Source organism: Cibotium barometz, chromosome 58 (assembly GCF_041138505.1).
Source record: "Cibotium barometz isolate CiBa-2024 chromosome 58, ASM4113850v1, whole genome shotgun sequence".
NCBI lineage: Eukaryota > Viridiplantae > Streptophyta > Polypodiopsida > Cyatheales > Cibotiaceae > Cibotium > Cibotium barometz.
This window is the reverse complement of record NC_141103.1, coordinates 40,909,707-40,921,603: the sequence shown is the minus strand read 5'-3', so window position 1 is coordinate 40,921,603 and position 11,897 is coordinate 40,909,707. Positions and strand designations below refer to the sequence as shown.

The window sequence follows — 11,897 nt, the reverse complement described above, 5'->3', positions numbered from 1 at the left end:
TTTTCTTTTATTATTAATAGTTTTTTGCTTAACACTAGTTTGGTACCAAAACAGGACACTTGAGTGTCCTTTTTTGGGGGTTGCGAAAAAAAATCAAACTCCTAATGTAGGCTTTAAAAACCAAAATGCTTCATTGGGCATGTAGAACATAACCCTATGCTTATGTAAAAAATGCTAAACATATAAAATGCCTTTTTATTTGGAAGTACATAAGCAACAAAGTAGCATATGTCTTGAAAATGAACATTTTTCAGGATTTTTCAGGATTTTTCCAAATATGCAAGCATCATTCTCTCAAAAAAAAAATCCAATGATATCAATAGCATTTTTCCCAAGATATTTTGATAGCATACATCAGTCCAAGGAGGTAGAAGTTCACCAAAAAAATCATTTCCCTTTCCTAGAATTTTTTCCAAAAAAGTTGTATAAAATCAGCAAAAGTAACGCGTATTATCAAAACTCAATCACGCCACTAAAAAAAATTGTAGCCCTATCAATGAGAATGTTGATTATTGGTTTTCATGCTTGAGATGAGATAAATAAGCCATAATTTGATGTGTATGACACTACCTTAGCCTCCACTTAAGTAGGTTCTTATCGCCTAGTTCTAAAAAAACTGTAAAAAACAAAAATATAAAATTTGATCATCTTTTTTCAAAAACTAATCATAACTATGCTTGCACAAGTAGTCTACACCTATAGTTACAACAAATAATGCACTTACACAGCTTTCCCCTTTGATGAAAATCAAAATTAGGCTCATAATTAGACATTTTACGTATTAAAAACAGGTTGCGCAAAAGGCCATGTATGAGAAGAGACCCAAAAAGTGGCTCTAAAGTTTTAGAAAATTCAAAACAAAGTAGTATTTACCCTATATAACATGGGTGCACCTCAAGTTTTACATTATTAGCTTGCATATGGAAGGAGAAAAATTCATGCTCCACCTGTATAAAAAACATCATTTCAATATTAGCGAGTCAAAAATTTATCCAATAATTATCGTTTGATGATTCCAAGATTTAGTTTACATCATGGGCTTTCCATCAAGCCAAGTTTCATGATCAAACTATGTCCCTTCTAAAAGTTATGTACAAATTACTACTATTTTGAAAACAACAAAAATCATGCGTTTTATCAGCATGTGTCTAAGAAAATTAAAATATTACCTTGCAAAAGCTAAGAAAAGTGCAATTTAAAAAATCTCAATTTTTTTTTTGGGTCTTGAGGAACATTTGTGGATGTTAAGCATTTCAAAACTCTTAATAGATTGCCCACAAAAATTCAAGAAAAATGCTAACTTTCAGGACACTTTAGTGTCCAATTACAGAACTAGTGTTAAATGTTTATTGTACTATTATAAATTTGGAACATTTTGGTCCCATGGTCAGTCACTTTCAGATGGAGTATATAGGTTACCGTAGGAGAAGAACGACCTTTGATTCTAGAGTAATGGGATAACGTTCTCCAAGAGAGTCCAGCGAGTGCCAGCAATGACACAAATCTACTCACCTCCAATCTTGATTATTCTGGAATAATACAAGATATCTTACAAATCTTCTCACCTCCAATCTTGATTATTGTGAAATCATACAATATATCATAAATATCGTTAAACAATCCTAAAATGGGATTGATCATGGTGATAGACATAAGATTAAGCATAAAACTTAATGTGGGTTATACCACACTAAGAACTCCATGATAGAGAGAGAGAGAGAGATTGCACACTCAAGATACAAGCTCTATTACATATCTCAATTGAACCATACAATGATATCGGCCTTCTAGCCTTATCCCACTTTACACATCATCATCCATATGGCACTTCCTTTTTTGCTCTTTTGGTCAACACTCACACACTATACAATATCACATGTGGCATTCTTATCTTACCACAATATCTTGCACCTCTAGGCTGCTTTCCCACATACACACAACACCACAATTACATCTCTCAACACCCTCTCTTAATTGAGGTGTTCTGTACAATTCACCCATCACCCATAACACCAATGTAGCATTGCCAAATGCAATACGTCTCTCGACACTCCTCCTCTCAATGCAAAATTAGAGTATTAGCTAACTAACATGTGTGCATGTGTCTAGCATCTTAGACACCTAGTTCATTTTGAGCCGACTCGCTCACAGTAGAACCACTGAGTCCAATTTCAACATAGAAGTTTGGGTGGGAACCAACCCATGCGCATGTACCTCACACGTGCATCACTTATGCACGTGTATCACTTATGCACCTCACACGTGCATCAGGCTTATGCACACATCACGATAACCATTTTGGTCTTCTTAGTGAGCTCAGGGGAGGCACATACCAATGGGTGAATACACATCTCATTTTGAGCACACAAGCTCAGGCATGGTTACCCATCATCAATTGTGGGTGACACTCTTTTACAAATCAATTTTGACCGTAGTCGGGTAGGGCACCCTCTTAAATCTTGGTGAGAGAAAATATAATAATTTTGGCCAAAGCCGGGCAACGGACCCAATGTAAAAATAAACCACGGCTTTCTTTTCTCGTGAAGCCAATATTTGCCCAATATTTCAAGGCGACATAAATTTTATGTGGCCACAACCGAGCAGGGAATCCGTGTGTGAACATCTTCTTATGGAAAAATACAACTCTCTACACCACATGTGTGAAACCGCCCTTATTTGACCTAAGGATATTTGTGTGTTTTAAAACCCCTTTTTAAACGAATATCAAAATTGATCGATTCTTTTGGTGATAGCTTGACAAGCCACGAGTGCACCTGCTATGCGCCAAAGAAAACCTGCAGTGCACACGGCTAGCTTTATGACCTGGGACCCACATTCACATGGTCGTCTCCTTCTCCATGTGGTTGCTGTACAACTCGTCAGGCTCCAGCTCATCATCTCCTTCCACTCAGCTCTCTCCCATGACCTGCTTTGCGACTCTGTGCATCGCCATAGCTGGAGCTCAAATCCAATGCTATCTCAGCCATTCCGAGTAGCCCACGTTCCTATAGCTAGCCAAAACGATGCATATGCTGCTACAGTGCCATCCGTTTCTCTACAGCTTTCGCCGTCCTCATTGTACCTATTGTTCTTTCTCTCTTCGCTACTATTTGTGCTTTGGCTATGCTCTCTATGCTGTTCTCTTCTCCAGTAGCTCTCCTAGGACAGCATCATCTTTCTCATTATCCACATCTTTATCATTATCGACAGCTTTCTCACTCATACCCACCTTGTGAGACATCGCCTTCTGTGCATCCTCAAAAGCCTTCTTAAAAACTTAAGAATTTTCAATAGTGCCGAAGCATATGTAAAAGAGTTCATCTTTTAACTCTCTGTAAAGAGTGGAAAAGGGAGTTCCACATGGATGATGATGTGTAAAGTGGAAATGTGTTAACGTGGTCTCGGCCCATAATACAAGGCATTCAAGGCGTCTATTTATACTCGTGAGAACATTCCCAACTTCACAGATTTGGTGTCTAGGCTATATGATATTTGATTATGTGCCATGTCATTCAGATACACATGCGATACATTTTGGTTTTGGTCTTACACAGAGATTCATTTGTGCTAGGACCATTCCACATTCTAGCCATTAGTTATGGCTTCATTTGGTGAATACCTTGGATGTCATATCCACATTATGATCGCAAGCATGGGCTTGTGACCTTTCCTTCGACCCAAGTGATTTTATTACATTGGTTTTAGGTGGCTGTGATGTAGGCCATAGCTATTCATTTTACCCTGGGGGATATTCATCAACGATGGTTCCTTACACTTCACAGTTGATCCAGGTTTACTTGGAGCCATTGTCTTGGAGTTTACATGACTTGGATTTTCCTTTGATCATCCAGGTGGTTCTATGTTTGTCCTCATCTTCGATGGCATCCCACCATCCTTTCCACTTGATCTTGGGGGTCATGCGATTTTGGTGCGACCCACATTAATTTGGTATTTTTGATCTTCTATTTGCCTTCGGCATCAATACCTAGTAATGGGTCGATTTTTTTTACCTTTTGCATATAGCTGGTTGTATATGTTTGGTTTATGTACGACCACCCTTTGGTTTCGAGAATGAGATCATTGTAGGACGGGATGGTTTGTAATGAAAGAGTTTTAGTATGCACATGCACATAGGCCTAGGCACACAAGGCTTAGGGCATCTGTATGTATGTGGGATTCATTCTCAATCCCTTAGATCTCTTTCTTGCACACCTGCTCATCAGCAACTTAGGTAACTGAATGCTTTAGACCCGTGCAACTTACAATCTAACTTTTTTTCTTGGTTTTACAAATGTTTTTGTTTTCATTCATGAGATGTTTTAATCCTAGTAGAAGCTATAAAATACATGGTGTCTTGTGCTAATTTGAACGATAAATTGGTTGTTTTTTTTCTAGATTATGCTTGATGATATTGAAATTGGGTGGTTAGTTGGACTGCCATCCATGAGATTGAAGCTCACTAATGACAAAATGTTGGGTTCAAATCAAAGCTGGGGCAGGCTACGAGCATCCCTGGGCCCCTCATTCAGTTTGATTATTATGGGCTGTGTTACCATGTATCGATCATTGCTCCTATTGGGTTTAGATCTCATGTGAAGTAGGATTCCAAAGAGGATTAACTGGACAGCTCCTATAGCAATCCCAAAGCCATTAGGTATCTGCAAGATTGATCCACTAATAATTAGTAATTAGCATCCATAATTAGGCCTAATCATTAAAGTAGAGAAAGTATAATCCCATCAGTGTTAATTTGGTTCATTAATCCTTTCAAATGTAAGATTGAAGATGGTAATGGATTTCTTGAGTTACCGTTATATACAAGTCCAAGTTCACCAACCCATACGCGGTCCACACAGCTCCTTTGAAAAAGGCGCCCACTGAGGAGTATGGAAGCATGTACTTGGTTTCCTTTGTTTCAAGCACTTTAGGCTGCACGCACCCAATATATTGATCATCATCAACAATCATTCCATCATAATCATATCAGTTGATCTCATCACTATTGTTAGCATATTCCATCATAATCATATCAGTTGATCTCATCACTATTGTTAGCGTAATTAACACGCTAGCTGCATGATCAAGAATATAGTCGATATTGGGCACATGATATTTAATCCAGTTCTTTTGCGCAATAATTATGTAACTAGCCAGTGCAGATGTCTTTCAAATTCTAATCAAATATTTCAAATCATCAATATTTTTAATGAGACCATCATTAGTTGATATTCTAACCAATTGGGAGAGGAGTGTCAAGTGCATCAAGCTGCTTATGACAGCGCATAGTATACCCACTACCATGATCTTGAGGTCACGAGAATGTTCGAGAAGCAGCAGCAGCAGCACCAAGATCACAAAGGAGGACATAATCACACCCAACTCCCATAGCACTTTCCCCTGCACGGCACACGCATCATCAACATGAATTACAAGGAAATTAGTAATCTTTATATATATATATATATATCATATTGTGCTGCTGATACTACATATTATTGTTACTGTAATGGGTTTTGTCATTAGTACAGGTACGAGTAGGGATACTAACTCCTCCTATAAGTGCACCTAGTATTCTAAAGCTAAGTCACATACATCAACCTTCTTATTTATTAATAGATATTTTAGGTTACCATGGTGTACCCTAAATTGCAAATGGATTTGTATTGGGAAATAGCCGGATAGATTAATTCCCCCCCCCCCCCCCCCCCCCTCGCCCTCTCTCTCTCTCTCTCTCTCTCTCTTTACAAACACACATAGACCATCTCTCTTTACCATCAAAATCATCACCACAAGTCTAAAGAAAATGCTAAGTAGCCTTGTGGGCTATAGATTGGTGGTACCCCACACCTCTTAAACTAGAGGTTGTGGGTTCGAATCTACCTTAGTGGCAAGTATTTCAGTACCCTCTCTCACATCAAGGGGAGGAAAAAAAACTGTGAAAGTAGAATTAAATCTTAGGGATCTAGGGAGAAAAAAAAAAGTGAAAGTAGAATTAGATCTATAGGGATCAAGGGATGCAATGCTCAAATGGGCACATTGTAATGGGAGATTGAGCATATTGTCCCATTACCGTGCCCATCTATTCAACCATGAACTCAATTAAACGCCTCTCCACAAAGAAAGGGACAAGAATCAAGTTCGCTGCAACTACCTCACTATTATGGTTGGCTCTACCATGGCCAACCAAGCTCTATCAGACTACCATAAAACATATATGTGAGTGGAAGAAAACTAGAAATGAGACATAGGGCATCAATAAGGCTTTGGTCATCCACATAGCACTACTCAATCATCGTTTGGTAATTGTAACTCTCTCTCTCTCTTCACACACGTTTACATACACACGAGATTTTTTTTTCCACAATGAGTACAACACACACATTTTTAAAACCCCTAAGGAAGAGGGATGAGCCGAAATCGAACTTGCATCCAAGTAGGCTCAAGTTCTGATGGGCACCCTTGCCTTTCGAGTTTTATGAAGTTTTTTTTGGGGTTTTTTTTGGTATTTAGTGTAATTTTTAAGGGTCTTTTAAAAGCATTTATTTTCTCAGATAAAAGGATTGATATGTGCTTGGATCCGAAAACTTCTTCTTTTTTAAAAGGTAAAAAAGAAGATGCGCTCGGCTACTATCCTTATATCTTTGGAGGGATAGAAAATCATTGATATTCTAGAAGCAAAACAGGAACACAGTAGGCGCAAGGAGTCAATTGAAAATATTGCTGTCTCACTGATTTCCGAAAGAAAAAGAAGCCATTGCCGAGTTGAGCTCCCAAGATGAGGAGCTAGCAGCATATATATATATATATATATATGTCAATTAACCAAGGCTGCAGAAGTCATATAGATTAAGAATGAAGGTTTTGAGTGTTCAGTGTTTAGTAGTGAAGTTAAGCTTCTTCCAGGACAAAAAAAGCTTAAAGATTAATGTATCTTTTTCATTTCCTAATATAAATTATGGTGCCACTTTAACTACCCCATGCGGGGAGAATTTCGTTTAATCAATGCAAACTTTTTTTTGAATGATAATTAGATTAAATTATGTGGGAGAAGGATTGGTAGATGGTCGAACCGAGGGACGTGAGTACCCTTTGCTTCTTGGAGGCGTAGTAAAGGTAGGGCAAGATGTAGATGAGGGAGAAGAGGGATCCAAGGGCGTTGGTGAGCACCACCCAGAAGTTGTGAGGGTGGATCATGGGCAGACCATAGAAGGTCCACAGCATGCAGTTGAAGAGCTTGAACACGAACAGATCGCCCGATAAACCCCCCGCCGACTTCCTCTTTATAATCTCGCACACCGTCGGCCTACACACACACACACACACACACACACACACACACACACACACACACGGAGTAGATTGCTTATCAGCGTTTCATCCTAATCAGGAACATGTGATACCCACAATTAGTACTTCATAATTAAAGACGTCTAAATCCTGATCACCGTAGCGTGATTAAGAGCAGATGGTTACTAATGCACCCTAGTCTTCACCCTAATCTCACTCATTAATCCTGCCATTTGTATATCATAAATCCCGGTTAATTAGGGCCCTCTTCTGGGTTCGTATCCATGCATAAAGCTCACAACAAATACTTACGCCGATGATAAGAAGAAAACACACGATGCCACGTTGCCTGCATTCTCAGCCAGCCAATCAAAGAAATCAGAGACTCTTATACTTCATTACACTTACAATTAAATGCTATTAAAATCATCAGATATCTCAATTATAGCTCAATTAGAGAGATCTTTATCAATTTATTGTGTAATTCTACACTAATTGGCCAATTTATCATAAGCTCGCGATTATAATTAATGGACTGCCCCTTGCCTATGACTCCAAGTGCAGCGCGCGCGGCCTCTCTGGAGATTGGCATTCTAATTAATGAGAAGCTGCAAATAAGCTGGGCGCGGGCGACTGATCTATATATGTTAATCGCCCACAATTGAAGCATGTAATAATCAACAACAAGGCCCAGGCTTAGATTAAATACTGCATGCTGGCAAGCGCACGATTGCGTGAAAGAATAAAAGATCATTTGCGCGTGGGAGTAGCGGCATGCTGAGGCTGCTCTCATAATTACGGCTGGGAATAAAGGTTTCATCTCCTCAAGGTAAGTAATAAATTTAATATAATGTGTTGAAACCAAGGTAGCTAATAAATCTAATACAATGTTTGTAGAAAATTGATGACATCTTACGAATAGCACTATTGTTATTTATTATTAATTTAATATAATGTAAAATTGATGACATACCTTTTGAATTTAGCATTATTGTATTTAATTATTATGATTATCATTACGATTACTTTTATTATTGTATTTTTTTTCAAAGAGTAAGCTCGATTATTATGAAAGGTGTGCAACTTTAACTAAAACGCGAGACTAAAACAATATGATTCCTTGATTTGCTAATAATTAGCAATAACTTCTCTCTTATCATGAGCTAATTGATGGATTTCTGTAGCTGATTGTTTCACTTTATTATTAGATTATTTCTTTAATGAGGCATTTTTTAAATTTGTAATTTTGCCATATTCTAGACTGTGTTTCCATAAGTAGGCAAGTTTCAGCAGGTGCTTAACCGCAAGAGTGTGAATCAAGGTTTAAAAAAAGGATACGTTTATTTTAACCTAGAGGTGACTCAAGGTTTTTAAAATCCTTCTCAATTAATTAAAGAATGAAAAAAGCCTCCTCAAAAGTTTAAAGCATTAATTATACTGTAGGGAAAGAATAAAGAAAATGCTTATTCTAAACTTTAATTTCCTCTTCAATCCATGGTGAGAAGGATTCATTTAAGGTTAGGTAAATATAGTTTCCTAAAGCACATGTGTGAGTATGTGCATGCATGGGCACATGAATCAAACTTTTCTATCCCTCACTGGTATAAACTTGCTGACATCCCCATTTCACTTTCTTTGGCAAAGCTTTATTAGCTCTTAAGACTTTTGCTTTGATTACTAAACCATGCTCCCTAGTTTAATGATATACCTAATGGGTTCACTAAAATTACCAAGGCCAAATTCCAACTTTGGTTTTGATTCCCAAATCATGCTCCCTAGTTTAATAATTATAATTATATATATATATATATATATGACTTCGAAAACATGCTCCCTTGTCTCTTAATATAAATATTTCTATGTTCACTAAAATTACCAAGGCCAAACTTCCATAACCGATAGGGTGGGTTACTTCAATCCAGAGATAAACCTTTCACCACCTCTGCATCTTGTCATACTAGTGACATGGTTTTATGTTCTCCCACTAGACAAACATCCTTTATTAGTTACACATTTTTTTATTTTGTAAAGGATACACCCAAGAGACACCAACTTACATACATGTGTGTGGGCCCCTCCATTCCCCCCTATCTCATCCTCCCCTTTTTACTTCTCTATGAATGGGTTACTTCTCCCACTAGACAAACATCCTTTATTAGTTACACATTTTTTTATTTTGTAAAGGATACACCCAAGAGACACCAACTTACATACATGTGTGTGGGCCCCTCCATTCCCCCCATCTCATCCTCCCCTTTTTACTTCTCTATGAATAGGTTTCATAAAATAAATCAACCACTAGATAATGTGTGCAAATACTTTGCTTTTCTAGTTAAGTATTAATCTTTTATAGAACATTTATGACCCCGTCTTACAATAGAAAAGGAATATTAAAATATGATGCAATAATTACTTGAAAGTTCTTAATTCCTTAAAAGCATCACAACTCCATGAGAATGAGATCACATTTTGGTAACCATGCATGTAGCACCAATATATTTGCAATAACAATCTCTTTTAGTAGTGACCAAGTTGTATGTAGCTCAATGCTAAAGTATGCACTAGTATAAAAGCTACAACATAATGGGAGGTGTGCTTTTTTCTTTTGAAAGAAAATACTTTCAACCTTCTTGCTTTATGATTTTAGCATAAAACAATGCAAAATTGTATCTTTTTCCAAAAAAGATTCCTTGTCATACTTATTATGTTGCTCCATTCCTTGTCATACTTATTATGTTGCTCCATTACAACGATTCTTATCACTTTTTCTTATCATATTATACTTGATCAAATCTTATAACATGTTTCGAGAAGAGCCGAAATGATAATAACCTCATAAGTGCTCAAATCATGAAAATAGAACATCATTAAATAGAGATTAATGTGGGAATAAACAAGTACTAGGTGGTTGTGTATACTAGAAATGTATTTAGGCTTTAAATAAAGTGGTTCTAATGTGTGTGAACAACCGCTAGTGTGTATGAGTTCTTTTGTGTGGGAACAACCTCTTAGAAGGATATTACGTAAAGTAGTAATGTGTGGCAAAGTGACATCTATTAGGGACACTTGGCATCATATTTGGCACATGGTGCATATGTGGTGCTTCACCTTTGTAAAGGGGGACTCTCTCATAAGAAAAGGACCTCTCTCTATAATGACCTTATGCTTCCCACTACTCTTGTATTTCCCTTAATCTCTTTGCTCTTGTGTTGATATAATATTGCTTGTCAAATCTCTCTCTCTCTTACTCCCACCTAGCTATGTACTTACACTCTCATCCTAAGGCCCCATACCAACAATTGGTATCGGACAGGCTATACAAATCAACACTCTCACACTACAACACATCAAGGGTACAATGGGATTTTTTAGCAGCGTTTTTGGAAGGGAAATGTCAGGGCTTTTAACGTTGCTGAGTAGTGAAAAGAGTAGCATTTTTCGTTGCTAGAAATGCTGCTAAAAGCAGTGAAAAATATTATTGTGGAGTGTTTTTTACTGCTGAGCAGCGTTTCTAGCCGTGAAAAAATGCTGTTACACTATAAAAAACAAAATGCTACTCAACAGCGTGGCCTAGAAAAAGTAATCCTGCTTCTTTTGCCGTACCGATTTGATCTTTTGAATTTCCTAAACTTGATACTTTGGGTTTTTTTATATGTTTGTCTAATCTATCACTTCTACATCTCCTACCTTATCCTCCTCAAGATCAAGCAAGGTATGTCTTCTCTTTTCCTTCATCTCCTATGTAAACAACTTTCCATGAAAGCTTTCTTGTGAGTATTTTCCTTCTCTTTCCTCTCTTTTAAGTTTTTCTTTTTTTTCCCTTTAACCCTAGATTCTACATAAAAACCTTAATAAAGAGCTTTGATGGAGCTGTCTATCAAAGCTCTTTATTAGGGTTTTTATGTAGAATCTAGGGTTAGGGTTAAGCTTCAATGAGAAGGAAAAAAAAGATTTAATAAGTTTTCTACATTCTACAAAAGCTTTCATTAAGATTTCTATTAAGATTAGGGTTTTATATATGCTTTCTATTAGGGTTAGGATTAGGGTTACTAATACTTTTTTTTCTTTATTTGGTTTGATTTTGTAGGTTATCGACACATACAAGCCTCATAAGGTAAGAGATCTCTTTCTTTTATGTTTCCTCTCTTATGCTTTTACATGTTATAGGGTTTCTAAGTTTTAGGGCTTTTAAGATTAGGGTTTGTTATTTTTCTTCCCTCTATGGATAGCCTTTCGAGACCTATGCTTCTCTCAAGAGGTGGCAATATGCCTTAGCCTCATGCATGAGGCTAGGGCATAAAGATTATGCATGAGGTTAGTGCATAAGCTTCATGCATGAGACTTATGCATTAGCCATATGCATAAGCAGGCTCATGCTTGAGGCTTATACATAAGGTTAATGCATGAGGCTTGTGAATAAGTCACATGTATGAGACTTGTGCATGTCAAATCCTTGTGTGTAAAGCTTATGCATTAGCCATAATCCTCTATGCATAGACTTTAGAGAGCTATGAATCTCTCAAGAGGTGGCCAGATGCATCATGCATTAGCCTCATACATTTACATTTATATCAGGCTAATGCCTAAAGCATATGAATGCACAAAGATTA

The 11,897-nt window shown here is 37.2% G+C and overlaps 1 protein-coding gene across 2 annotated transcripts; it reads right to left on the bottom strand.

The window, feature by feature from the left end:
- Nucleotides 1–1,756: 1,756 nt before the first annotated feature.
- On the bottom strand, nucleotides 1,757–7,951 carry LOC147606283 (bidirectional sugar transporter SWEET6b-like). Of its 2 annotated transcripts, none has more exons than XM_086792740.1 (6): nucleotides 7,834–7,951; nucleotides 7,600–7,636; nucleotides 7,087–7,303; nucleotides 5,236–5,397; nucleotides 4,810–4,929; nucleotides 1,757–4,658 (listed from the first exon to the last, which is right to left on the bottom strand). In XM_086792740.1, the coding sequence occupies exons 1-6, from the start codon at nucleotides 7,877–7,879 to the stop codon at nucleotides 4,485–4,487; spliced, it is 756 nt and encodes a 251-aa protein (XP_086648866.1). In that variant the 5' UTR covers nucleotides 7,880–7,951; the 3' UTR covers nucleotides 1,757–4,484. The 2 variants fall into 2 exon arrangements, with proteins under 2 accessions (XP_086648866.1, XP_086648867.1); XM_086792741.1 differs by having other exon boundaries at nucleotides 5,299–5,397.
- Nucleotides 7,952–11,897: the final 3,946 nt, after the last annotated feature.

What these genes read in the sequence shown, in the direction of transcription:
- LOC147606283 (XM_086792740.1), bottom strand. Translation starts at nt 7,879, where the DNA reads ATGCCAATCTCCAGAGAGGCCGCGCGCGCTGCACTTGGAGTCATAG. An exon ending in GTTTTCTTCTTATCATCGGC is followed by an intron (nt 7,304 to 7,599) that starts GTAAGTATTTGT and finishes GTGTGTGTGTAG; the next exon opens with GCCGACGGTGTGCGAGATTA. An exon ending in ACGCCTCCAAGAAGCAAAGG is followed by an intron (nt 5,398 to 7,086) that starts GTACTCACGTCC and finishes TGTGCCGTGCAG; the next exon opens with GGGAAAGTGCTATGGGAGTT.